Source organism: Sarcophilus harrisii, chromosome 5 (assembly GCF_902635505.1).
Source record: "Sarcophilus harrisii chromosome 5, mSarHar1.11, whole genome shotgun sequence".
NCBI lineage: Eukaryota > Metazoa > Chordata > Mammalia > Dasyuromorphia > Dasyuridae > Sarcophilus > Sarcophilus harrisii.
The window spans coordinates 245,809,474-245,837,357 of record NC_045430.1 but is presented as its reverse complement, the minus strand read 5'-3'; the positions used below and the strand labels follow the sequence as shown (position 1 = coordinate 245,837,357).

The 27,884-nt window shown below is 35.9% G+C and overlaps 1 protein-coding gene across 1 annotated transcript in view; it reads left to right on the top strand.

The window, feature by feature from the left end:
• TMC2 (transmembrane channel like 2) overlaps nt 1-22,585 on the top strand; it is a 62,549-nt gene extending 39,964 nt beyond the window's left edge. The window contains exons 12-20 of the mRNA XM_012551301.1: nt 343-522; nt 2,886-3,035; nt 5,875-6,003; nt 10,771-10,838; nt 11,926-12,165; nt 13,583-13,708; nt 20,300-20,378; nt 21,541-21,652; nt 22,479-22,585. Of these exons, the coding sequence (XP_012406755.1) occupies nt 343-522; nt 2,886-3,035; nt 5,875-6,003; nt 10,771-10,838; nt 11,926-12,165; nt 13,583-13,708; nt 20,300-20,378; nt 21,541-21,652; nt 22,479-22,585 (1,191 nt within the window). The remainder of the gene's footprint in view (nt 1-342; nt 523-2,885; nt 3,036-5,874; nt 6,004-10,770; nt 10,839-11,925; nt 12,166-13,582; nt 13,709-20,299; nt 20,379-21,540; nt 21,653-22,478) is intronic.
• The last annotated feature ends 5,299 nt before the right edge of the window (nt 22,586-27,884 follow it).

Here is a 27,884-nt window from a genome sequence, read left to right as displayed (position 1 = left end):
TAATCAGCCAAAGAGTTCTGTGGTACAGACAAATGCTTCAGAGTTCAGAGAAGAGAATTCAAGAAGCCTGAAGCAATCAAATTCAATCATAAGCACAGGAAATTCTCATTTCCCAATTTTCCATCTACAATCTGAGTTGCCATCTTCTAACAAATCCAGAAACTGAGGAGATAGGCAAGGAGCTAGATTTGATATTGTCATCCTAAATCAAAACATTAGTGAGACAAATGGGAATAAAATGATGAAGTTTATGCTTGGGATACAGGTATTATGATTGTACCAGCAGGGATTAATAGTGATTTTAAAAAATTTACTCATTGATTGACTCCCTCCATTTGGCAGGTTGAAATTGTAATGTCCCTGTTGGGGATGTTTTGTCCACCACTGTTTGAAACCATTGCTGCCTTGGAGAATTACCACCCTCGAATTGGGTTGAAGTGGCAGCTAGGACGCATTTTTGCTCTCTTTCTTGGAAATCTCTACACATTCCTGTTGGCCTTAATGGATGATGTCCATCTGAAGGTAAAAAGCACAAACACTGCCAAGGGCATGTCCCTTTTTCTTATACCTAACATGAACTACAGTTTTGATTTGTAATCTTATGGCAATAATAATTTACACTGATATTCAGCTGAATGACAATATGCATGGTGTCCAGGGAGTCAGCCTTTGAATCAGGAAAACCTGAGCTCAAGGACCACCTCTGACAGACACTGGACAAGTTCATTGGTAAACTCTCTAATATTATAAGTTGCCAAGTAGGTACCAATATGCATGTGGAGAAATTTTCCTCACTGGGAGGTCCTAAAACCAAAAAACCACAAGTCTACCCCCCCAAAAAAAAAGCCACTTTATGGAGAACATAACAACTCTGAAAGATAAAAGATATGGGTATTATTTCAGTTTTACAGAGGAGGAAAATGAGATTCAGAGATTTGTTCATGGTCACATAAACTAACAAGCATAGAACCAAGACTTGCACCCTGCTCCAAATATAATGCTCTATCCATTGCTTCCCAGGATGAGATTGCACCACAAAACTGCATCCTTCAATGTCATTATCTTCAAAGTTTGTGATTCTGACAACATCCTTTTGAACATTCCTAATAGTAAAAGCTGCTTGTATTCTCAGTTTCCCCTTTATATTTAATTTAATTAATTACTTAAATTAATTTAATATTTAAATTAAAAGGGCAAGTTTTGAAAATGGAGATCAATAAGTATTTCTTCTTTTTTGCTGTTCCAGGTGAATGATTAAAAAAAAAAAAAAAAGCTCAGGACAAGTAGATGAATGAGTGGATAGAACACTGGTCTCAGGAGAACCTGAGTTCAAATGTGACCTCAGATACTTAATACTTAAGGAGCAGTATAAACCTGAGCAAGTCACTTAACCTCAATTGCCTCACATAAAAAAAAAAAAATCAGGCTAAAAAAAAAAGACTAAGATGAAAATCAGGAAACTCAAGCTTCTCTTCCAGCTCAGTCACCATTAAGCTGGATTTACCTTCCCTAGATATTAATCTATCCAAGCCTGCAAAATTACTATTTTCTCATTGTAAATTAAGGGAGTTAAATTAAGTCATCTCTAAGTTTCCTTCTCATTCTAAAATCTTATGCTTCTAGGAACTTCTAGGTTAATATCCTAAATACTGAATTACCTCTAGCTAGGTAGTCTCCCTATGACTGTGTCATTGATCATTGGCATGGCAGCCAAAGTTCAAGAAAGAGATAATATTCTTCTTGCCAGTAACTGAGAGGAAGTTCTGATGCAAAGGCATTGGATAATTGTTTAAATTAAAACAACTCAACTTCAAGACTGCTTTGGGGTAAAATGCTATATTTGGTCACCTATATTAACCAATTCTCTTCCCTGACTTCTCTGTGCCCTACATCCCATTCTGCAAACCCATCATTAACCATTTTTCCATCTTTCTCTTATTGAACATCTACTCAATCCTTTCCTAGAAATGTACCCTTTTGAACCTCAGCATTGGAGGTTTGATTTTTCAGTGTCATCTCATGAAGACTGACCTAGGTTCTTTTCTCTTATTTATACCCACTGCATAAGTTTCCATAACTACAAAATCAGGATAGCAAAACTTTGTCCCTGAGCATCTTCATATGTTCTATTCAATTGAAGATCTTGAGACTTTTGATGATCTAGAGGCAAAGGGAGATGAATCCATAGTTTTATCAGTATAAGGAATTCCAGGGAAAAGAAACTCCCTGTATCTGCACAGGCCATCAGATTATAGTCTAGCTAAGAGGCTGAGCGACTAATCACACAACCAGTATGTGTCAAAGGAAAAACTTGAACCCAAATCTTTTTCTACATTCTGTACTGCTTCTCCATCATATATTCTTCATATATTTGAGGAAAATCACTACAGTCCTCTAATACTTTCTCTAAAATGGTCACAGTTCAATCATAACTCCTAATTTTTCAGAACTCTCAAGGAGCCCTATACTGATTAAGGAAAGGAGAGTCAAAGAAGAAAAGTCCCCTTTCCCCAATCCTAGGTATTAGAAAGGTGGGATCAAGAAGTTTTGAAATTGTGGTGAGGATCTAGATATTAAAACCATTCCACTGCCTACTCCCTTGCTACTCTCAGGTTCAGTGTAGCTATTTGGGGATAATCACTTATGTGAGTCGTATAAGTGATAAGCCCAACAATATATTGTATAAGTGCTGGACTTCACCAGGGCAGCTGAGTGACACAGTAGATAAAGAGCACCAAGCCTGGAGGCACAATCAAAACCAAGAGCCAGATCTCTGCTTCTTCTCCAGGCTTTCTCCAGCTGTAAGCTACTTTCCTTTCATGAATTCACAATTGGATGGATTTAAGTTAAAACTTAAAGCTGACTTTGTCAACCTTCCTTTCTAGCTTTCTAATGAAGAAGCAATAAAGAACATCACCCACTGGACCCTATTTAATTATTACAATGCCTCTATGTGGAATGAGAGTGTGACTCGGCCCCCACTTCATCCAGCAGATGTGCCCAGAGGTTCTTGCTGGGAAACAACAGTGGGCATTGTGAGTAAATTAAAGATGCTTTGTTCAGTCATTTCATTTGTGATCCCATTTGGGATTTTCTTGACAAAGATATACTTTTCCAGGTCATTTTACATCTGAGGAAACTGAGGAAAATGGGGTTAAGGAGCTTACCCAGAGTCACACAGCTAATAAGTCTCTGTGGCTGGATTTGAAGCCAGAATTTCCTTACTCAACACTCTACCCTTACCTGTCTATATTCTATCACAACTCAGTTGCTTTTCATTTGTTTGTTTATCGCTTGGCAACTTTTCTAAATAACAGAAAAATCACACCTACTTTCTTTGGTGAATTCTAGCCCTCAGTCCCATTTTCTCAATTTTCCGTACCTTTTTTTCACATGCCTTCTATAATCAACAAATACCACTTAGGCAATCTCAGAACATAACTGAAGCATTTGCTTAAAAAAAGGAATCCTCTCTCTCCCAGTCACATTGGTTGTAATGATTCCCATCAATGCAGGGTAGTAAGCTACCTAGACTGGTACTTCTTCCTCGTGTGTATGACACATGCACCCTGAAAACAAAATTCGAGTTTTCCCTGTCCATCTAAATGATTCATCTGCCTTTTTCCAGACTACTGAATGGCCTATGTAACTACTGTGCCATCTACTGTGAGTTTTGCCTTTCAACAAGTTAGAACACCAGTCTAGACATTTGTCAGAGAAAATACAAGTACCATGAGATTCAAAAATTGTATTTTTTTTTTTGCCATATGGCTCAGCTTTAGTGGCAAAGTGGGGGAGAGGATATAGAAAGGAGACAGTATTTACATACTATACTAGACCAAGGCCAGAATTCAGAAAGCCATTCAAGCTGACAAGGGGAGTGTGGCATTTTTTTTCCAATACTTCCTTTTGTAAAATGAAACCAACAAGAAGAAGAGCACACAAAATTATAATTTTAAGGTACAAAAGAACCTTAGAGATCCTCTATCTAGTTCAGCTTCTAGTGGCCAAGATTGACCCAAGTCCCAGAGCAGGGTTGGGAAAAATTGGGATTGGAACCTCACTTCCAACACAGGCTTTTTCCATGGTATAGTCCCTCCCTTAGTTGACACTCAAACCAAAGCTAAATAGGAGAAATATTACTTTTTTATTATATATATATACATATTTATTTAGTAAAAATATTCATTTAATTATAATTTATCATAAAGTTTGTGTTCCAGAAATGCTGCACTAACATTTTCAGAAGATAAAGAGGATGATGGAGAGAAGGACGGAAGGAGAAGCTTTTTAATAGCAACAACCTCTGCAGATTTATCCTGGCTTCTCACTGATCTATCAGAAAATCTCCTATAAGACTTCAACCCCTCATTTATTTTCTTTCTTCCTCTTGATTATTTTCATCTCATCTGTTGTAATAACTTCTTAACCAAGTGTCACATTTTGTTTCTCCCCTTTCCCATACATTTTTCACACTGAAAACAGGATAATCATATCTAACTACCTCTGTTCAAAATTCTTCACCATCTCTTTATTGTCTACAGAGTGAAACACAAGCTCCTAAGCTTAGTCTTCAAAGTCTCCCTCTTTCTTCCTGAAATCTACTGGACGATCTTTACTGTCTCCTTCTCCCTTCCACCACTCTGCCTTCCAGCCAAACTGATCCAAAATTTGGTACCCATACCAGAAGTGATCACCCTACATGTCTCCTCCACTTCTTAAAATCTTTTCCTTTCTGCAAGGATGGGCTGAGGTACCACTTATTATATGAAGTCTTTCCTGAGCCACGAAGGATTTGTCACTCCTTAATGATATCTCATTTCGTCTCAAACTCTTCTGTTCACTTATCAGTTAAAAATGTTTAGTTATCTCCATTCCAATGTTAACCTTCCTACTAGATGAGAATAGAGACTGTTTTCTTCAACAACCATTTAATATTTATTTATCAAGTGCCAACTATATGACAAATAATGGAGACCCCCCCCAAAAAAAAAGGACTTACATTGTATTAGGGGAGAGAATAGGTACATATGTGTAAATAAGTATATAACATGCAAATGTGACAAACATGGTGATTTTTTGAGAGATGAGATTAGCAGCTGGTTAGGGTGAGAGAATGGGATTAGGAAAAAATTCACACAGAAGGTGGTGCATGAGCTGAAATTTGGAGGAGATAGGGGCTTCTAAGAGATCAAGAGGAAGCAAAAGTGTATTCCAAGAATGGGGATAATCAGTGCAAAGGCACTAAGGTGGGAAACGGGGTGGTCAACTCCTTCGACCACCCCCAAAGCCTAATACAAGCCATTGTAAACAGTAGATTTTTATGAATTCCTATTGAATTGATTAAAGCTCATGGCCTATATACTATGTGTAGCTATGGAGAAAACTGGATTTCTTTTATTAGCAAAGCACCCAGATGTGATGGCAAGAAGCAGCATTTAAAAACATCTGTAATAGGTAGAAGGTGGACACTTGTAGATAGCTATTATTTGGTCCATCCTGCTTCCCAAGATTTTTGGAACCCTCCTGTTCTGTGCCTTCTAATAACTAGGAAAGAGGTAGAGCTTTTCTCAGTGCACTAAAGAAAACATCAATAAACAGAAGGTGCTGCTGTGATTTGATCCAAGATGCCAAAAGAGCCCCTCACTTGAGTTTTCAGTCTGTTTTTGAGTCCTATATCTGAAATATGGAATGAGATTCTGGTTGTCGTTTCAAAATAAACCACAAGGATCCATTTCAGGTCCAGGATAGAAACCATTCTATTACTCAAAAAAAATCAATGAGTAAAAGTCAAGAAAGAATAACTGACATTCTTAGGGAAAAGAGAGGGAAAACTGCAACACTGACTGTCCTTTTCTTTGCTTTCCTTTTTAGGAATTTGTGAGGCTCACAGTTTCTGACATCCTGGTGACATTTATAACCATTCTGCTGGGAGACTTCCTTCGGGCTTGCTTTGTCAGATTCATGAACTACTGTTGGTGTTGGGACCTGGAGGCAGGATTTGTAGGTCATTGTTTTATAGACTTTGGGTGCAAATGTTCTTAACTCCTTTATTTTATTTTTATATGTAGGTTTATAGATTTTTTTAATGCCTAAGGACAGCTTATTTGCTATTTCAGAGAATGGAAGTATCTATTCTGCACATTCTGTAGGCCAGGAAATTTGCTTAGAAAGGAAAAACATAACTTATTCCAGTTTAATTTATACTATGAACTTCTAAAATGGTAGTCTTTGACATAAGGAAAATTTAGTCAATACATTTAAGTATTACTTGGATGGATGCTATGGAAATATGAGGATGGCAAGAGTTATTAATGAGGCCAGAAGACCAGAAGAGTAATGGAGAGAGAGAGTAAAGCAAAATAGAATCATAAGGATAGAAGAATAAAAAGAAAAAAATAATGTAAGGAAGCTTTTGTTATTTCAGAAAGTACTAGACAAACCTCTTAGTCTATTCCTTTGAAATAAACCTTCAGAAAGGCCCTTCACATTCAATTATCTCATATTTCATTCAACAGGCTTTAATGATATACCTACTTTCTGCAAATCATTGTGCTAGGTACTGGGATACAAAAAGCAAAACAGAACTACTCCCTGTCCTATCCTATTTCAGTTAGGAAATAGAATGTTACTATGGCCTTTCTCTCATTTTCATAACTAAATGGAGCAATGGCCAATGGACTCAAACTATAGTCTAGCTGCATTAGGGTCCTTCTTCTTAATTCAGTCATAAAGGGCTGCAATCACCATAAAAAAATTTCTCTTTAGATAGTCAGCTACTAAAGTTCTAGTCTTTATACAGCTTCTCCAAGTGGGACCCAGTGAACCAAAACACTAAAATATTCTTAGAATTGGACAAGATTAGAAGTCATAAATTAGCTTTGTGCTTTCTCCTCCTTCTCTCTCTCTCTTTCCCTCCTTCAAGGTGTATCTTGATTATAGATCTTTAGGAATGTACTAATTATTGCACCAAACTTAAGTCCTTTCCTTGATAGAAAGTAAATTGGCTTATGAACTTATAAAATTAGTGACTTATGAATTTGGGATTCTCTTTCCTAGTTATAAGGCTGAAGTACCAAACCCAGAGATTTAGAAGCCAAACTGTATTTCTCAAGCAACTAAAATCTCTGAAAATCTAACTGTTCATTTTCTCCACAGCCCAAATTCCTAATGTTCTCATTGTCTCCATGGAGGGTTACTTAAGTTTGTTTGATGCTCCCTTGGCAAATACAAAAATCCAATCCAATTCCAGAGTTTGCAGGGTTTTTTGAAGGGTTTTACACCATAGGAAGTACTCTAGGTTATCCTAAAACATAGCTATTCCACTTCACAGGCATCTTTTTATGGAGAAACATAAAACATCTATTTAGAATAGAAGTGAATAGGAAAAAACACAGAAAGTAACCCAAGCCTACATTCCTTATTAACATAGCTCTTCTGTATTACTCTCTTCCCCTGCCCCACCCAGGCCTTTGGGGAACTCTAAATTTAATAAATTGTGTAATATCTGAGCAAAGATGTCCCTCTAGGTACGTAACCAAAAAAGTTACCAGAGGAGTAGGTCGTGAATTGTTTTAGGTAATTGACAAAGTAAAACAATGTCTTTTGAAAGCTTGTACAAAATTTCATATCTGTAAAACTCTAATTTTTTATTGTTTTTAAATAATAGAAATCTCTTTTCTCTCCCTCTTGCCCTTCCAACCCACTGGAAGGAAAAAAAGAAAATAAAAACAAATTAATTGTAACAGTACAGTCAAGAAAAACAAATTCCCTCATTGTCTAAATAAAAAATAAGCGTCTCATTCTATGCCCTAAATCTATCACCTTTTTATCAGGAGAGATATAATATGTTTGTTTCATCATTCCTCTGGAATAATTCTTAGTCCTTATATGGATCACAGTTCTTACAGCTTTCAGAGTTGTTTTAAGTATTGTTGTTATTGTAGAAATTGTTCTCCTGGTTCTGCTTACTTCACTAAGCATTGATCCATAAGATTCTTTCTAGGTCCCTTTGAAGTTATCTTTTTCCTCATTTCTATCCCTCATTCATATACCACAAGACATTCATCTCCAATCGAAGAGTATTCCTTTAGCTTCCAATTTTTTGCCACCACAAAAAGAGCTTCCATAAATATTTTTGTACATATAGGACCCTTACTCTTTCATTAATCTCCTCTAAATAGAGAATTAACAGTGGTATAGTTAGGTGAAAAAATGTGCATTATTTAGTAATTTTTATGTATAATTCCAAATTGTTTCCCAGAATGCTTATACTGTTCTGCCAGCAGTGCATCAATGTACTTGTTTTCCCACAATCCCTCCAATATTTCTGTTCCCTTTCTTGTTATCTTTGCCAATATGATAAGCATAAGGGAGTACCTCAGAATTATATTAATTTGCATTTTTTTAATTAGTATTGATTTAGAGCTTTTTCCCACATAGCTAAATAGCTATAGATAACCTGAATTTCTTCCTTTGAGAATTACCTAGTCATATACTTGGACTATTTAGTAATTGGGAAATAGCATATATAAATATGTATACACACACACACACATATGGGGATTAACGTATATATACAGTGTATGTGTATACATATAACACACACACACACACACACACACACACACACACATATATCAGAGATCTTTTACTTGAGATGAGAAGTTAGAAGGGATTTTAAAATTTTTATTTACCTCATTAGTTAAGGTCCTTTTCTTCAATAACTACTGAGAGCTCCCTCCTTTTTTAATTCTAAAAGCAAATAGAAAGAAAGAAAAACTAAAAAAAAAAAACTTTTCCCCACTCAGTTGTTTTTTTTTTCTTTCCTTAGCATATATATTTGTGTATTATTTTAACCATAATGTCAAAGTCTCTTACTTTCACTTTATTCTCTCAAGGGATTTCTTCCTTTTGAGACTTTCAAGAAATTTTCTTCTTTTTCTCTTCTCTAGAAGCTTTCACTTTCAGTCCTTGGGGATCAGGATTTTATCTGATGCTTGTCTAAGTGGCTAGGTCATTTGGTAATTAAATTGTTTGGTAGTGGAATATAGTTGAGTTCTAATGTTTCCTTCTATTCCATTTTGGTTGGCCTCTTCCCATATTTTACAGTTAATGTCATTATTTGCTTTGATTTTCTGGGGCTTGGGCTGGGACTGTACATACAAATCACTGACTGGGACACTATGAATGTTGCATTTAAGACAAAGTGGATCCAGTTGTAGAAGCTCTTCTGGACCTTATCACATTTCTGTACACCCTGCTGCTAAGAAGAATTTTTCCAAGTCATCTACCTAAAGGAAAACCTTTTCCTAAGGCTTTTTTTTCCTCCCCACTTTCCCCAGAAAGAGTAAGAAAAATACAACATGGAGAATCAGTTTCATATCAAATCCTTCTTTTCCTGTTCTGCTGTGTATGGAAATACATCTTTTTTGGTATTTAAGTTCAATTTTTTTTTAATTTTTCAGAAAAAAAGTGCAAGCCATCAACACAACACAGTGGATAGAATATCAAACATTGAGTCAGGAAGATCTGAATTTAAATCCCAACTCAGACACTTACTACTATGTGATCCTGGCCAGGTCACTTGACCTTTGCCTCCATTTCCTCATCTGTAAAATAATGATAATAAAAGCACCCACTTCCCAGTGTTGTTGTAAGGTTCAATTGAGATAATACTTGTAAAGCATTTTGCAAACCTTTACAATGGTAGTTATTAATTATTGGTACATAAATACTGTGCACAGAGTACTCTTCTAGGCAGTTGGTAAACATAAATTTTAGGTAAGGTCTGATTTTAAAATGTTAACCACCTTTCAGGAATTAAGTCAGACTAGAGATTTAAGAGCTATTTAAGACCTGATTATTTCAAAACATAGACTCTGGAATTCTTTAAGGAAAGCTTTGGACTGTTATCATTTCTTCCTTCCTTCAATATTTGGTTAAATTTTCCCCCTTCTTAATTTAGCTATTTTCTCTACTCCCCTCCATAAATCTCTTCCTCAGCTTCTTGAGAAGTCCAGCCTTAAAGATATCTACTCTCTAATCCTTCCTTCCTCTTTGCTCTTACATACTTTACAAAATACATATTGTAGTGAAAAAGTTAAAAACAAAAATCAAAGACCTAAATTAAAGTCAACTCACTGCCCTCCCTGGTAGGGTTCACAGATTCATTGATGCTGGTGGGGAAGAATTTACAAGTATTCTCTTTGTTTTTCAAAGATTTCTTTTCATCTCACAACTTAATGAGACTAATCTATTTATTTTATTTAATAGATTCACTCTTTACTTATTTTCTCCAAGCCACATTTACAAGAGTGGAAAAATAAAGTCAGTTTTCTATCTTAGCTCCCCAGTAGATGGCCAAACTAAATCAAATAAACTGAAAGAGAATGTTTAAAAACTACAATCCATAGAAAAAAGCAAATTCCATTTCCTTTTTCACAAGAGACTAAGTCTCAGTCAAAGAACATGTATTAACTGCTTACTGTATATCAGAAACAATGCAAAGATATAAAGAAAGGTAAAAACAGCCTTTGGTCTCAAAGAGTTTACATTCTAATAGGTGGTGGTTAGCTTTAATAACATGTTTATTAACTCTTAAAAATCCAAGGTAACATTAAAGGAAGTGAGTTCCAGTGGGAGGATGGTATTGATGACTGCATCTTCAATACCAACAGAGTGTGATTGCTGTGAATGATCATTGGACTATGGCTAAGCACTGGTCAACTTTATTTAATTATGCTTACCCTCTTTCTCCTTTTGGGGCAGCCCTCATACTCGGAATTTGACATTAGTGGAAATGTTCTGGGTTTGATCTTCAACCAAGGAATGATATGGTAAGACACTGCTTTGATTTTTAGGGGGCACCTGCTTTGAGGAAATAAGATGTTGGAATTGGATTCCTGATTCAATCAGTAACAATGATGTCATATATTCCTACCATGTTTAACATGTATTGGACAACTTTCCATCTAGGGAAGAGTGTGGGAGAAGGGGAGGAAAATTGGAAAGCAAGGTTTTGCAAGGGCTAATGTTGAAGAATTGTCCACGCATATGTTTTGAAAAATAAAAAGCTTCAATAAAGAAAAAAAAAGAAAAAATGATGTCAATAAGAATGATGATCAAAAGCTATTCATTTATCTAGCACTGTGTGATCACAGGCAAATCAATTCACCTCTATAGACCTCAGTTTCCTTAACTATAAAAATTATTGTAGGATTAGATATCAGCTTTTATATTCATTGATTTTATGTCACCTTCCTCCTTGATATCATATTGCTCTCTGGACTTTTCCCATCTGGCTCAAGTAGGAGTCCATTTCCTCAAAGAAATATCAGCCACTCTGGGACCATCTTTTTGCTATTTTCTTTAGCTATTTCTCTTGCCTGAACAGAAAAAAATTAATTTGTGAGACTTTGACACAAGTATTAGTGATTGATTGGTCCTCCCTCTAAATGCTCTACTTAAAGGAAATAAAGAAAAAGGGCATCAGTAGTTTTTGACAAATACCCTTCTGGATTTTAGAATTTCTAGTAGATTATTATTAGTCAGTAGCCTTGGCCCTCCATTTAAAGGACTCAGATAAATTTCTGAACACCAACTTCATTTTATATAAGTAAACTTTCAGATGAGACACAGAGTGATTTGCTAATGGCCAAACAGCAGGACAATAGAGAAGCTAAAATTAGAACTCAAGCCTCCTGATTGTATCATCTTCTCCCCCTGCCTTATTGCCTGCCTCACATGTTATGATTTCATCATAAAAAACTTCATTGACAAACCAGATAATATGCTGAGTGGAGCTCCCCTACTCCTCTGCTCATATAGCCTTCCTCCTATTACTATCAAAAGACCCCCAATGGTCCCTCTTCCTATTCCCTTCTATTGCTGTTCGTCACCACTTCTGTTGTTTCTGTTTTTCAGGATGGGCTCCTTTTATGCACCTGGATTAGTGGGCATTAATGTGCTACGCTTGTTGACCTCCATGTATTTTCAGTGCTGGGCAGTGATGAGCAGCAACGTCCCCCACGAACGGGTTTTCAAGGCATCCAAATCAAATAATTTTTACATGGGCTTGTTACTACTGGTCCTGTTTCTCAGCCTCTTGCCAGTGGCTTACACTATCATGTCTTTGCCCCCTTCTTTTGATTGTGGACCATTCAGGTATAGTGCACTCTATAAAAAGCACTCTAATCTTGATTATATATGATCAAATCCAGAGCTTGGATCCAGACTTGAGAAGGAGCAGAAGGTTCAAGTCAGAACCCTTAGGTTTAAGTCAGAGGGCTGATTTTATTATTTTGTAAACAAAACAAACATTCATTAGCCACCAGCTATGTTTATGACACAGTCGTAGGGGCTGGGAATACAAAGACAAAAGCAAAATATCTCAATTCTCAGGAAGTTTCATTCTACTCCCCACCTTACTCCCACCACAGTGCTTGGTCACCTATAGGTGAAAGGTTTTCTAAGAAAGGTGGGCTGAGGTGAAGATAATTTATAAGCTATTGGAGAACACCCAGAATTTATACATTGGCAATTGTATTTAATCTCCAAATAAAACCGACACTAAATTGGACAATCCAGAAGGGGAAAGGAATAGCAGGACACTGTGTTGGTACTGACTTGAGCCCAGTCCACCTCTGCTTCCCCAAGAGCATTTTTCCCCATGTTTCTGCCTTGGCCTTGGCTGGCCCTGGCATGCTAATCAAGCCCTAATTGGATACAGAGACACAGCATCTTTTCTGACTCAGAGGAAGGCAACAAATCTGGACAAATTGGACCTTTGGTTGCGAGGTCCTGAGCTTTTACTAATGAACAGACCTCTGGCTAGAAATCTGCTGAGGGCTTAAGAAAAGGCCCTGTCATCGACTTGTTAAATCAGCTATTGTACTCCAGGGCACACTTATTTGCTTCTGTACACAAGACAGAATTAGGATTTCAAAAATATATTTCAGATTCTAAATTCATTTATTTTTAATTTGATTATACTGTGTTGGGGTTGGAGGGAAAGCAGGCACCCACGCAATTTACAAATCAAATCTCTCATATTTTGTGCCTTTTGGGCATGATAGCTACTAGTAAGAAAACATCACAGATTCTGCCCATTCAAATTAAGCCTAGCCTTGCTCTTTGGTGCTAATAAAAGAAATGGAAAAAGTAAGCAGGGAAATCTACTGCCCCCCATACCATATTTTAGACCATAAATTCAGCCTACCTTTCAAGTTAACCATTTGCTGAAACTATAAACAAAGAGAAAAAATAATGGACTGATTTATCTTTCATTGCCATTTTATTCTATTAGATTGTATGATATGTGAATGACATGGGTCTATGGGAAAGGAAAGCAGAAAACATGGATATAAACTAACAATTCCATTTGAATAGTCTGTATCCTAATAATAATCTTTCTTTAAGCAAAGAATTATTTCTCTGTTACATTAGCAATGGGACTTGACGATTCTATATAGATTGACAGGAGTAACACAACCTGAAATAGCAGGAACATAATTGCTATTTATATAAATCATAATGATGATAAAAAGTTAAATGGGACTAATCAATCCTCTCTTCTTTCTAGTGGGAAAAACAGAATGTATGATGTCATCCAGGAAACCATTGAGAATGATTTCCCAGCCTTTGTCAGCAAGATCTTTGGCTATATAGCAAATCCAGGCCTGATCATACCTGCCATTCTACTCATGGCGTGAGTTGGATGTGGACCCTGTATACTTGCATGCCATTGCCTTGTGAAAAGACCCTAGTCTTTTCTCTGCAGCTTATGTAACTCTTATGATGTTCTTCTGGAAACATGGACTCTTTGCTGGGCTCATTTTCTTAGTTCCCAAGATATTCTATAAACAAATCTTTTCCTTCTCATCTCCAAACTTCACCAAATTAAAAAAAAAAAAAAAAAAAAAAAAAAAATCCAGAAGGCATGTGGCTTCCTATTTGGCAATCCCTAGAGAATTTTTCCCCAGAAAATAAGAAGAATATGAGGGAAGGGAGGTAAATTCAAAATAGTGGTGGCCAAAATACCCTTGTCCTAGTGTCATAAAAGTTCCTTCTCCTAAATGTGTATGGCACCTCCTCCAGTAAAACCAGTCCATAACAGAGCAATGCACAGAAGGATGGAGGATTTTTTTGTTCTTGATCTGCATTTGGTCAACAGGATCCCACTGAGTGGAAAAAAATTAGGTACTAATGAAATTGTACAACCATGTTTTGATCACTCACAGCAATTTTTAAAAAATAAAAAGCTTTTCTATGTTAAAAGCACCCTCTACCCTCTATTCCTCTCTAATTTATATAGCCCCCCTCACCTTATACTACACCTCTTTTTGTATATTTATAAAATACAAATAGATGCTAATATCAATTTAAGTAAAATTACACCAGAAGTTATAATTACACCAGAAAAAATGTAAATGGCTTCTTATCTGGTGATTATCAATTATCCACACCTGGGCACCCATTCTTGGTGTGAGTAATCAAGAGTTATCTATATTGGATTAAGCCTCCAGGATCTTGAACATTAAATATTTATATTTTTCTCTATTTGTTACTATTTGTAGAAAAGTCTTCCTTCTTTCAGAGTAATTCTTATTGTGACCCCACACTCACACATGTGCAAAGGTAAATTATCTCTGCCCTTCACCATCCCAGTAATCCAATTTTTCCCTCGGTCTTCTCCCCACACTTCTGGTTATCTACAACCTCCCCTTACTTCCTGAGTCTTCAGTAGGTTTACTTGCAGCTGGTTTACTGAAAAGCTGGATTGAAATTCAACTCCAGGGTTTTTAGCAGATAGCCTTTTAGAAGACAGCAGAAAATCAATACCAAGGACAACATGCCCCCCAAGATAGAAATGCCCTCAAAGACACAAGAATTGTCAGATTGCACATGGTAGTTCCTACAAGTCACAACCTTTCTTTCCCCATGATTCACTTTCCAATAATGCTTTAATGATTTCATGTCCTATAATAAGGGCATGGTGGCAAAATGACATTAGACCAAGTCCAAAGAAATATTAGACTCAGGAAATAACAACTAAGGGAGAAATCCATTGGACAGTATCCTAGGTGAATTAAAGAAATGAAATCACCTTGTCACAGAAAGAAAGCAGAAAATATCACCAAAGGAGGGGGTCTCCTGTCACCATGGTCCCGGCTGTATTCTCTAGTAACAACCCAGAGATGAGAACATTAGGAAGTTGTATCCTAGGTTACAGCCTCCAAATGCCTTCCAACCTCATTAGCACACCTTACACCAGTTTAAATATTGGATAAATAGGGGGATTATTAAGCATACCCTTTGAAAAAGTTGTACATTCCAAGGTCCAAAGATGCTCACTGACAACTGAAAGGGTTGAAAGTAGTTCACTAGTTAAATCGCTCTGCAGCCTTGAAGATGTCACTTAACTCTTATTTATTTCAGTCTCTTCTTCTGCAAAACAGACATAATATTTACCTATTTTACTAGGGAGTTATGAGAAAAACAGGATAAATTTAATTACTGCATTTGGGAAACAAAAATCTTTATTAACAAAAGCGAATCTCCCAGATAATAGAAGAAACTATATTTCAAATTGATAACTGACAACCTTGTTTTGGGGGAAAGTCTCCAGATTCAAACATAGCATAGATCAATACTATATTTAATTAACTTAATTACTTGGGGAAAAATAAAAATAGCATTATTAACAATAATAAACTTAAAAAATTCTGGAGAACTCAAAAAAAAAGAAACAAATTAGAATTGGAGTATTATTATAAACCCACAATTGTCTATGTCTAGACATAACAATGATCACAAAAAACTAAGAACCATGTTTTAATAGACATTATCATACTGAATTTCCATAACCCCTCCAAACTATGTGAAATGAAAAGTTTTCAAAGTATCAAGCCATAGCAGAATAAATCAAAAGCAGATGGGAATCAAAAGGTACATATATAAAACTTTTATTGTCTTCTTGAATATTGCAGTTGTCACAAATGCACCTGAAATGAATCTTTAGAAGACAAGCTTGAAACCCAGCACTTCCTTTTTTCCCAATTTTTTCCTTTTTATCTTTTTTATTTGAAAGAAGAATAAGAAAAAAAGGAAAACAGAAAAGAAATGTAAAACAAAATAAAGCAAATCAAAAAAGAACATTGTCATGTGCCCAGCAGAACATCAGGAAGGATTCTAAATATATAACGATAAATTACCAGATCAAAAAAAAATGTTAGTTGAAGAAATTATATTCATAAATGTCCATTTTTTCTTTACTTCCTTGTAAATTGTTTTTGGGTTCTCTGCTGTGTACCTCATTTACTTTATTCTTTTTCCCCCTTTTGTCCCCCCCCACCACTCCCAAGCAAGCTACATTTGAGACAAGATATATTTATGTATACACATGTAGATATGTAAATACATATACATAGTCACACATACACATAACCTACATATACACCTTTCCTATTATTGCTGCCTCTTTAATTAAATTCTGCTCCTTAATTTGCCTTGCTATCACTTAACCTCCCACTCAAGGCTCCTCCCTTCTTCTTTCTTTACTCTTGGTTTCCCCATCTACCCCTCCCTCCCTCCTCATTTCTTTATAGATTTGGGAAGTGCTATACCCTTCATGGTATATATGTAGTGTTATCTATTGAACTCATTCACAATATGAGTAGATTTTCAGAACTACAAGCCCTCCTCCCTTCTCTTAATGCCTCTGTGTCTATTCTTCTGCACTTCATTTGTATAACATGATTGTTATTTTTACCTTAACTCTGTCAATCTTTCTTTTGAGCTACCTTATTGTGGATGTGAATCTTATATATATATATATATATATTTCTATATTGAATATAGAAATATATAAAAACATAAATAATTTGTCCAAGTTTAAACAATTTGTCCATGTTAAGTTTCTTAAAATTGATCTTTCATATAGGTTCTTACATGTTAAATTTTCTCTTAAATTCAGATTTGGTTGATAGAAAATCCTGAAAATCTGCAAGTTTGTTGAATATCCATTTTTTCTCATTCAGGATTATAGATAGTTTTGCTGGATAGTGATATTTTTGGCCGCAGGCCTAGTTCTTTGATCAGTAGATATGATTTCAGGACTTGTGGTCTTTCATTGTAGTTGCGGATAAGTCTTATACATTTCTAATTATAGCTCCAGTGTATTTGAATTGGTTTTTTCTAGTTTCTTGCAAAATGTTCTCTTTGATCTGGGGGTTTCAAAATCTGGAAATAATATTACTGTGTGTTTTCCACAAAGGATCTCTTTGAGGTGGTGATCGAAGAATTTCTTCTATTTCTACTTTCCCCTCATATTCTATTACGCCAGGATAATTTTCTTGGATTATTTCCTGAATTATTGTGTCAAGGTTCTCTTTTTGGTCAGAACTTTCTGGAAGTCTAATTATTCTTATATTTTCTCTCCTTGATCTGTTCTCCACTGCTGTTATTTTTCTTCAATTTCACATTCTGTTCTATTTTCTGATTCTTTATAGTTTTGTTATTTCTTGGTCTCTCATAGCTTCACTGGCTTCCCCTTGCCCAATTCTAATTTTCAAAGCATTATTTTTATCTCTGAGATTCTGTATCTCTTTTTCTAGTTGGCTAACTTTTTTTTTCATAAGCTTCTTGTTTTTCTTGGATGGTTTTAATTTTTTCTTTAGTTTTTCCTCAATGTCTCTCATTTGATTTTTGAATTACTTTTTGAGGAATCCTGCCAACTCTAGGCAGAGAATCGTTTCATGTTATTCTTTGAGACAGAACCTTTTTTTTTTTTTTTAACATGAAAGTGTCCTCCTCTGAAGATAAATCCAGTCTTCCCTGTTCCCATAATATGTTTCAATAGTGGGGTTCTTTCTTCTTTGCTGGTCCATTTTTTAATTTCAAAATTAATTAATAATTAATAAATCTTTAATAATAAGATATTAGTGTAAGCACTTCTAATCATGGGGTGGGAGGATGGTGCCTCAAGCTTCCCTTCAGCTCTCCACTCTGACTAGGAACCCCAAAACAAGAGCTCCACCCTCCCACAAGTGCCCACGGCCAGCACCCTGCCCTGCTGCTTCTGCACTCTTGCTGTGCTGGTTCCTTTTTGCCCAGGACCGAGTCTCTGCAGCACAATTGGGCCTGATGTTCCCTATCAATTGAGATTCCCTCAGTCTTCCCTGAGTCAGACCCTTGACTCCACAAACAGTCCAGGAGGTGAAAGTCTCTGTGGTTCAAGCTGAGAGACTCCAGCCACATCTAGCTAGTCCGTGGGGTCCCCACTTGATGTTTCTGAGGAGATAGTCCCGAGCTGTTTGCACTTCAGACAGACCCTAGCCTGGAGCCTTTCTTCAGATCTAGGGTTGTACCTGGAGGACCCCTATTCTACTCCAAGTCTTCCTGATTTTTCACTGATCTATGTTCACCTTGAGACACAAATTTGTTCTATTTGTGGGGGAAATTGGGAGAGCTTGAAATTTACCAACTTACTCCGTCTTCTCCCCAGAATCCTCAAAACCCAGAAATTCATTCGATTATAAAAATCTATCATGTTAGCCACCTGTGTGGGTACATTAATGATAAAAGAGCAGTAAAAGAATTTGTGTCTCACTTTTAAGGTTTGTAAAAATGCTTTACAAATACTTCTTTTGATTCTCACAACAAATCTAGAAGGTAAGTACTGTTATGATTCCCATTTTACAAATGAGGATATTGAAGCAAAGAGATTAAGTGACCAGATCAGACAGCCAATAAGTATCTGAAGTTGAATTTGAATTCAACAATAGGTACAGCACTCTGTCCAAAATACTACCTGTCTCATGGTCATTTAAGAAGTTTGGAAGTGAGAAGAGTTCCCAATACAGAGAGAACAGAGATAGAGAAACAGAGACACAGAGAGATAAACAGACAAAAAGCCAGAGAGAGAAAGAGAGAGACAGACAAAGGAAAAGAGAGAACGAGAAGTAATGAAATATTTTCTCACATTGAAACACTGCAATAAATTTGCAAAGTACTTGACATACATTGTCATTTAAAAAAAAAATATATATATATATATATATATAAACTATATGGACAAACTCAGGAACAATGGGGACAAAAGTAGCAAAGTCATTGGTGAAAGTCAGGCAGTAGAGTGTATAGAGCACAAGGCTTGAAGACAAGAAAAGCTGAGCTCAAATCTTGCTTTGCTAGTTCTATCACCTTGAAAAAGTCAATTATCGTTTCAACCTCAATTTTTTCCTCTTGAAGCAGGAATTAAGAATGATCTACCAGTTACCTAATTCTACCTGCTAGCTACTACTATATTATTCTGGATTGTTCAAATTCAGTCCAGTTCCCTGGTAGTTTATAACCAACATCTGGATGAAATGAGATACATGTTGGTTATTTGAAAAGTATCTCCATAAGATGTGCCCAGAAGATGCTCCGAACTGACTCAACTGAATGAATCTCTCTTTCTTCTGAGTCAGCTATCCTGGCCCATCAATCAAGTGAACCTGGAGCTCCTCATTTATTGGGGGGCATGTTGTTTTCAAGGAAATACTCTGCTTTATTTTATTGGACATACCTTTTTTTAGTTATGTGCAAATTGTTTAAATATATTTCAATATTTGTCATATTGTATAAGAAAAATCAAAGCAAAAGGGGAAAAAAACACAAAAGAGAGGGGAAAAAAGTTTGCTTGTTTTTTTTTAACCAGGAAATGATATCAAAAGCATGAACCTTTAATCCCCTCCCAATCCAGTTTCAGAGTTATATGATTTCCGGACCTTTTGAAGAAAAGCTAGCCTAACTTTCATGGGAGATAGGGTTAGAGTATTGCTCCAAGAACATGTCCTGCTCTTCCATTAAAAAGTGAGCTCTTTGGGGGTAGAAACAATGTATTTGCCTTTCTTTACTCCTGGCACTGAGTGCCCAATACTTAGCATAGTACCCGGCACACAAATGTTTAAGAAATGCTTATCAAATCAAGGAATGAATGACTCTCCATGGTTCAAGAAATTTTAGAGTAGGAATGGGAACACTACCTGCCTTCAGGCCTCTCACCCCCAACACTCACTGTTTTCTTCTCTCTCAAGTTACAGTCAGACACACCCCTTACCACTCAGAATCATCAATATTCTCCTCCAATATGGAAACCATTTTTAAAAGACTTTAGGAAAATAAAAAGTAACTCTTTTCTCAGCTAAAGAGGCTCCAGGCTTCTGTCCTCTGGATCCTTGGAAAACTGAGCAGCATTGGGCTACATCTATAATTATCTCCAAAGGTAATTGAACCACGCATTTATCTTTTGCAGCTTGGCTATCTACTACTTGAATTCTGTTTCTAAAGGCCTTGCAAGAGCCAATACACAGCTGAGGAAGAAAATCCAAGCAGTGAGTAGAATGGATGTTCCTTCTTGTTAAGTATGGGGATAGATTCATTCATTTTCAAAATAGATTTGCCCTATAAGCCCAGATATATTATTAATACTAATGATTTTAGCTAACATTTATATAGTAATTTAATGTTTGTAAATCACTTTACATGTTATCTCAAAATAATCCTGTTAAGTGAATATTGTTATCATGCCCATTTCACAGAGGAGGAAACTAAGGCTGAAAGAGATTAAATGTCAGGGTCACACACCCAATAAGCATCAAGGGGAAAATTTGAACTCAAGTCTTTCAGACTCTGCATCCAATACTGTATCCATTATACCACCTAGAATTAAATCAAAGAATTAATTGATATCCTTCTCAACAAAACCAAATCTCAAGTTCAGTATCAAAAAAAGAAATTAACACTAATATTGTTCAATAGTATTCATTCACATATAAGGCTATTTGGGAGTTAATTGTAATAATGGTAATGATTTATAACAAGTGGGAATATTAGCTCATGACAAATTAGAGTGGAATTACAATGAATTCACCAACTATACCTGCATGATAAATTCATAACCCCAGCAATTCAGCCTGATTAAAGCTAATTCTACAATATACTTCAAGAAAAGCCTGTTGTTATAATAACATACTACTTAATCTCCAGAGCCCAACTCATCTGCTGGACCTCACACCAAGAAATAGCCCAACCCACTCTCTGCCTTGTCTAACAATAATAACTTACATTTATATAGTAAGTCAAAGTTGACAAAATGTTTTATATACATTAAGCTACTTTATTCTACAAGCATTTATTAAGTGCCTACTATATGCAAGGTGCTAGAAATATAAAGACAAGACAACATCGCCTATGCCCTATGCCCACCTCTATATCACAGAGATCATTGATGAGGCAGCTAGGTGACACAGTGGATAGAGTCCTGGATATAGAAGCAAAAAAAAAAAGTTCAGATCTTCTCTGAGCAAGTCATTTTACCTCTCTTTGCTGCTATTTCCAGAATCTATAAAATAAGCATAATTTTAATACCCAACTTGCAGAGTAGTTGTAAGAAAAAATAATATTTGTAAAGCAACATTAAACATTAAAGTACCATCTAAGTGCTACCTGCTGCTGCTATTATTACTATTGTTGTTATTATTATCATTCCTCTAGCTCCGAGAGGCAGAGAAAATAAATAAAAGCAACAAAGCCAGTGCAGCCATGAAAAGTTTACAGGACACAAACAACTTCAAGAATACGAACCAGCTCCAAGCCACTGAAGAAGGTAAGCTGTGCTGGAATTCCCCCCTCACTCCCCTTCAGTTCTGAATCCATTCAGACCAGGAACAGATGGCAAATGTTCACTGAAGTTTCTGGACGTTACTAGGTGGGGCTGGTGAAGTAATATATTCTTATGAAGGAGATGATTAAGATATTTTGGAGTTTAAGGGCTCCATTTCTTTCTTAAGGACTATACTACAAATCCAAATCCCTCTGCCTCTCTGAAACTTGAACATTGTATAACTGGGGCCTGATTAGTGCAAATAATTGATTCCATGAAGTAGTCATATATATTCAAACTATTCAAAGTTATAATCATGAAAAATATATTGAACAGTTCCAACTCACTGGACATACACCATGCAAATTCTAATAATGCAACCACTTATTCACATTAATTAGGACCTGACTATCTGAAGGAAAGAGTGCCAGAAACAAGAATTTCTGTGATCAGAGGCAAATTACTCAGCTTTTCTAAGGCTGTTTCCCTATCTCTAAAATGCAGATAATAATCCCAGTAGCTCTTCTTCAATAGGTTGTCATGAGGCCCCAAGGATATGATATTCATAAAGTGCTTTGTAGACTACAAAACACTGTAGAAATGCCAGCTATCATTAGGATTCCTCTAGCATTCTCTCCTGTTCCCCATCCCTCTCTCCTCTCATCTTCTCAACTACCAATACATTTCACTACAGACAACCTGATTTATTTATTCCTTTTAACCAGCAAAGCACTCCAAACTCTGTTGACAGAAAAAAGCATTCACAAATGCCTTTAAAGCTCCCTTCAAATGCACTGTGCTGTGCCAGTCCCTTATGTATTGGTTTCAGAAAAATCAGCTCCAGAATTTCCAGGAAGCTCTAAAGATGATTCCTCCATTCCACGGGAGGAGGGTTATGGGGTGTCGGGCAATAGGGGAGCTGAAGTGAGGCTTTAGAGTAGTGGTTCTCAAACTTTTGTTTTCAGTATCTTTATATTATTAAAAATTATTGAGGATCTCTCCAAAGCGTTTTTGTTTATCTGAGTTATATTTATAGACATTTACCATATTGGAAACAAAAATATTTTTTAAATTTGTAGACCCTCTAAAAGGGTTTCAGAGATCCCCAGGATTTTCTAGACCATACTTTGAGAACCACTGCTTTAGAGAATTTCCAGTGCAGGTTTTCTTTGTTTTCATGCTTAAGGAGGAGAAACAGATAACAATCAGGAGCTTTTCTTTTTTCATTTTTCTTTCTCTTTTGAAAAGGTAACAGTTCAACTCAACAAACATTTAAGAACTCCCTGCTATACATCAGGCATACGGCTTTGGGGCACCTAGACAAAAAGGAAGGGAGTCTTAACTCTCAGGGAGTTGACATTCTACTGGGCAAATATAGCACAGACATAAATAAGCAAACATAGGTCATACTGAGGAGGGAAAGAGTACTAACAACTTGGAGGGATCAGGAAAAAAATTTTATGAAGAAGATGGCCTCTAAGCTGAGTTTCGCCTTAAAGAAAAATCAGTCTAAAAGGCGAAAATGATGAAAGAGTGCTTTATAGGTATGATGGATGGTTTGTGTAAATTTATGGAATCGTAAGATGGAATGTTTAATTCAAGGAATCAGAAGTCTTCCAATTTGACTACAATATAACATTGGTTCTCAAACTTTTGTTCTCAGTATTTTTGTTGTTAAAAAACCATTGAGGATCCATTCAAAGAGTTTTTGTTCACATGGGTTATATTTATAACTATTTGCTATATTAGATATAAAAAATAATTTTGAATTTGTAATCCCTCTGAAAGGGTTTCAGAGACCCCAACAATTCTTTGGACTACACTTTGAGGACCACTGATATAGAATATAAACTCAAGCTGTAAAGGGAGGGAGTTTGAAGCCTGTATATTCAGGGACTTTCTTTATTTGCTTTCTGCTTACACATCCTTGAAGAGGGAACACTTGGGAAAGAAAATAGAATCTTTTAAATCTGCCATTCACATTTGGATGGGAGGAGAAGGAGGAGCCTGGAAATTTACAAGATCAAAAAATGGCTTGGTAATAGATTGTTATTATAGCACATGAGAAATTGCCAACCTGATTAGTCCCTGACATCAATACTCAATTGATAAGACAACATCTGCTGTGGTAATTGGAACTCATGAGGATATCTCTGATCATCCCAAAGCATCAGGGCTCTCCACTACCTCCAAACACCAACCAGCCATGCTAGCCCTGATGGGCAACCAGCTCTATTGGAAACAATGTGCCAATTGTTTAATATTTCTTAGGAAGATTAGGAATGAATATGAAGGAATATAGCGAAACCTCAGAAAAATCAATAGCGTGGTGATTGGAAGGATTCAGAGTGGAGAAGAGGGAAGCAACATTACTCTGAAACAATCCCTTCTCCTGCCACCTCAGGACAAATGGCTCCACTGCTACTCATCTAGAGCTAATTAAAATATGTGTCAGCTGGGAAGAAATAGAGATTAGTTCCACTCGTTTCGCTAGCCATAGTAAAGCATGTAAGAGAGGGCACACTTATTTATTACTACTTTCTTTACATAAAAGGACATCCTCCATTTCTGCTTCCCCCAAAATTATCCTGATTTCTAAACATAGTCTCAAGGGTGAGACATGTTTACCTACAACACTAAATGTTATCATAATTTCAAGAAAATATGATAATCACTTACGCCACTCATTTCATGGTACTTAGCTTAACCAAACTCCCAAAGCCTTTTTTAAAACCACACACACCAAGTAAAGGTAAATGTTATCACAAAAGCTGAGAGTGAAGGTGCATGGACGCTTGGAAAAAGGGGTCATTCTAATTTTTCAAGGACCTTCCTTATGTTGGAATCAAAGTGAGCCCTCTGCACGTAATCTCTGACCAAAGAACAAATGAAGAAAAAGAGATCAGAGCCTTGGGAAGTTGATGGGCTGATTCCATCTATTCCATTTGTATCAAATATGAAGCAAATACATTGCAATAATCTGTTGTCTCTTACTTTACTTACTGACATGGCCACTTAGGAAAGAAAGAAAAATACAAAATGATGTTCAGTCCTTCTGGAATATTGATTACTGATATTGATAAATTTGATCAAGAGCAATTGATTGTATTGATAAAGAGCAAAGGTGGCAGATAGTGCCAAGAATCATAATTTTTAGATTGTGATTAACTTACTATTGGTACTTTTCAATGCCATATCCTTATCCAGTGATCAGTCTCATCAATCAATAATCTTTATTAAGAAATTACTATTTTTAAAAAAAAGAAATTATTATGTGCTGGGAACTGAAGGTAAAAAGATGAAAAAATAGGTCTTGCCTTCAAGAAGCTTACATTTTAAGAAGGGAAATTGCACATACATAAATAGATACATAGAAATAGAAAGTAACCTTTAGAGGGGGAGGTATTAATATTAGGGAAGACTAAGAAGGACTTCCTACAGAAAGCAACCAGAGCACAGATATAATCATAGGGAAAAAAAATGTCACACTCAGCAAAAACACAACTTTGCTACAAATGAAATACAAGAAAAAAAGAACTTGCACTTAAATATGATACATAGGTTCTTCCTAGAGAAGTAAATAAAGGAATTGGCAAAGTTGGTTTCATCATGTCTTTAAAGATAACATCATTTCACAAATTTTTAATCATCTCATGTTACAGTATTTCATAAACATTTACATAAAGATCATTCTAAAGATAATTGCAGCTTTTATAACATCTATCACAAAAGATAAACAAAATAGAACAATTCAATAAAGTCAATATACTCCTATACTTAATATTCAATGGCTCTAAAAATGGGCAGAAGGAAGGGAAATGAAAAATATGATAAATAACATGGTTCAGGAATAAAAAAAGGAAAGGTCATGAAATCTTCTCTGTGTAGAGAACTGGGAATTACCTAGGCGGCAAGCACCAACTAATATAATAAAAAGGAAATTAATTATAGTCTTACACAAAAATGCTGCTTACCAATGTAAGAGTCATTTCTGAATCAACTACCTTGTGCAGTCAGACTGCCAACTTATTAAGGCAAGGATCAAAATTGATATCAAATTAGAACAAGAATGAGAAAAAAGAAACATAATATGTAATTAAAACTCCAATTGACTTATTTAAGCAAGCTTATTAAAGCTCATTTCAATTTACTTAAACTACTTTTAAATGCTGAAAAATGGGAAGTGGATAAAAGAACAGAACTCAACATAGACAATTATTATTTTCTTTAAAAAGCTTAATCTATATTAATGAATCACCACAACAGGCCCAAAATAGCATAGAAACTTTCTATCAATGGGTACTTAATTTATTTGCCAAACAGAGTACTATAACAAGCAAGGGCAACAACAATTTGAGATATAAATTCATTTTTAAAATCTTAAGAAGGAAAACTCTGGAATATTATGAGTAGTATTGCCTCATAAAATAGTGAAAAGTAATGGAGGGAAAAACAAATGTACAGAGAGCTTGGTGTGAAACCCAATTACCCTCAGATGGTCCCAAGAGCATTTAAGGATAAGCCTGGAAGGACAATAGATGAAAAAATATAAAATATTCATCAATATTTTTTATAATAAATTATTCTTTTCCATCAATGACAGTGGAACTACCATATTCAATTTCTTCACATCATGGTCCATGTTATTTATTCTAAGTGGAAGGAGAGATAGCATTAAAGTAACCAAAGATAAGAAAAGCAATTATACTAGAACAATTATACACAAAGGAAGTCCATACTGGGGACAGTATAAATGTGAAGGTGTTGACAGATTGGTTCTCCAGATAATCAAAAAGAGGAAAAGATTATGAGTGATTGAGAGAAAAAAGTCACACTAAAATGGGAAAATGGTTTGATTTTAAAGTCAGATGACCTCAATTTAAAGTATCTCTGCCGTTTATAATTCGTATGACTGTGGGCAAGGCATTTCACTGTTCCAAAACTCAGTTCTTCATCTGTCATCAGTCAGTCAACAGGTAGTTATTAAGTGCTTGCCTACTATATACTGGGCATGGGAATACAAAGAAAGGCAAAAAACAATCATTTCACAATCTAATGGAAGAGACAAGGTGCAAATAACAAAATATGCACAGGACTAGTAGAAGATAATCAATAGAGAGAAGGCACTAAAAATAAGGGGGATGGGAAGGTTTCCTACAGAAAGTAGGGTTTTCTCTAAGATTTAGCTGTAGAATGAAGGAATTGAACTATTTGTCCTATCATGTTCCTTCCAATTCTCTATCTATGACTATGATTTTCATTTTTATTTATTTGTTTGACCCTACAATTTTTTACCACAGAAATTGACTGAAAGGTACAAAATATATGATTCACTATTAGCTATTTGTTGATTATTAAAAATGTATTTGACTTGATAAAGCAAAATGCTGCCTCAAGCAAAAATTGCTTCCTTCAGCAAGGTGTCCCATGGACTACATATTAAAATCACACAAAATTCTGTGTGTGTGTGTGTGTGTGTGTGTGTGTGAAAGAGAGAAGAGGGGAGGGAAAAAGGAGAGAGAGAGGGAGAAGGGGGGAGGGAAAGGGAGAGAAGAGGGGGAGAGAGAGAGGAAAGAGAAAGAGAGAGACAGACAGACAGAGACAGAGGAGAGAGACAGAGAGACAGACGGGGGGAGAAGGGAAGAAGGAGAGAGAGGGAGAAAAGGGGAGGGAAAGGGAGAGGAGGGGAAGAGAGAGAGAGAGAGAGAGAGAGAGAGAAGTGATTAGGATTAAGTGACTTGCCCAGGATCACACAGCCTGTAAGTATTAAATGTTTGAAATCAGATTTGGACTCGAAGTCCTCCTGACTCCACTGCACCCTCTAGCTGCTCTAAGGTTCTTTGAAAGATGTAACAAACAGGTTTGTTTGACATTAATTCATTAATCAATCAAGACACAGGACAAGGAGAATGTTCATCAAAGATATTTGCCACTGTGTTGGAGGATGTCTAGTGCAGAGTCCAAATTAAATAATCATTCCCTATAGATAGCAAGATCATTTTAATGCTCCTTTTTTGCTAATAATATTGTGTTGATGGTATCAAGCCCTAGAAACTCTTAAAAGAGATCAATCTATAATGACTCAAGAGTTCAACCTGCTCCCCACACAGGAAAAATTAAGTGAATGTGAAATGCTTATTTTCTAGATTGTAATATGCAGTTGGATGAATAATCCATTCAGCTGGGTCTATCTGTGCATTGCTGTTAGCACTGTGAAAGGATGTGAAAATAAAAA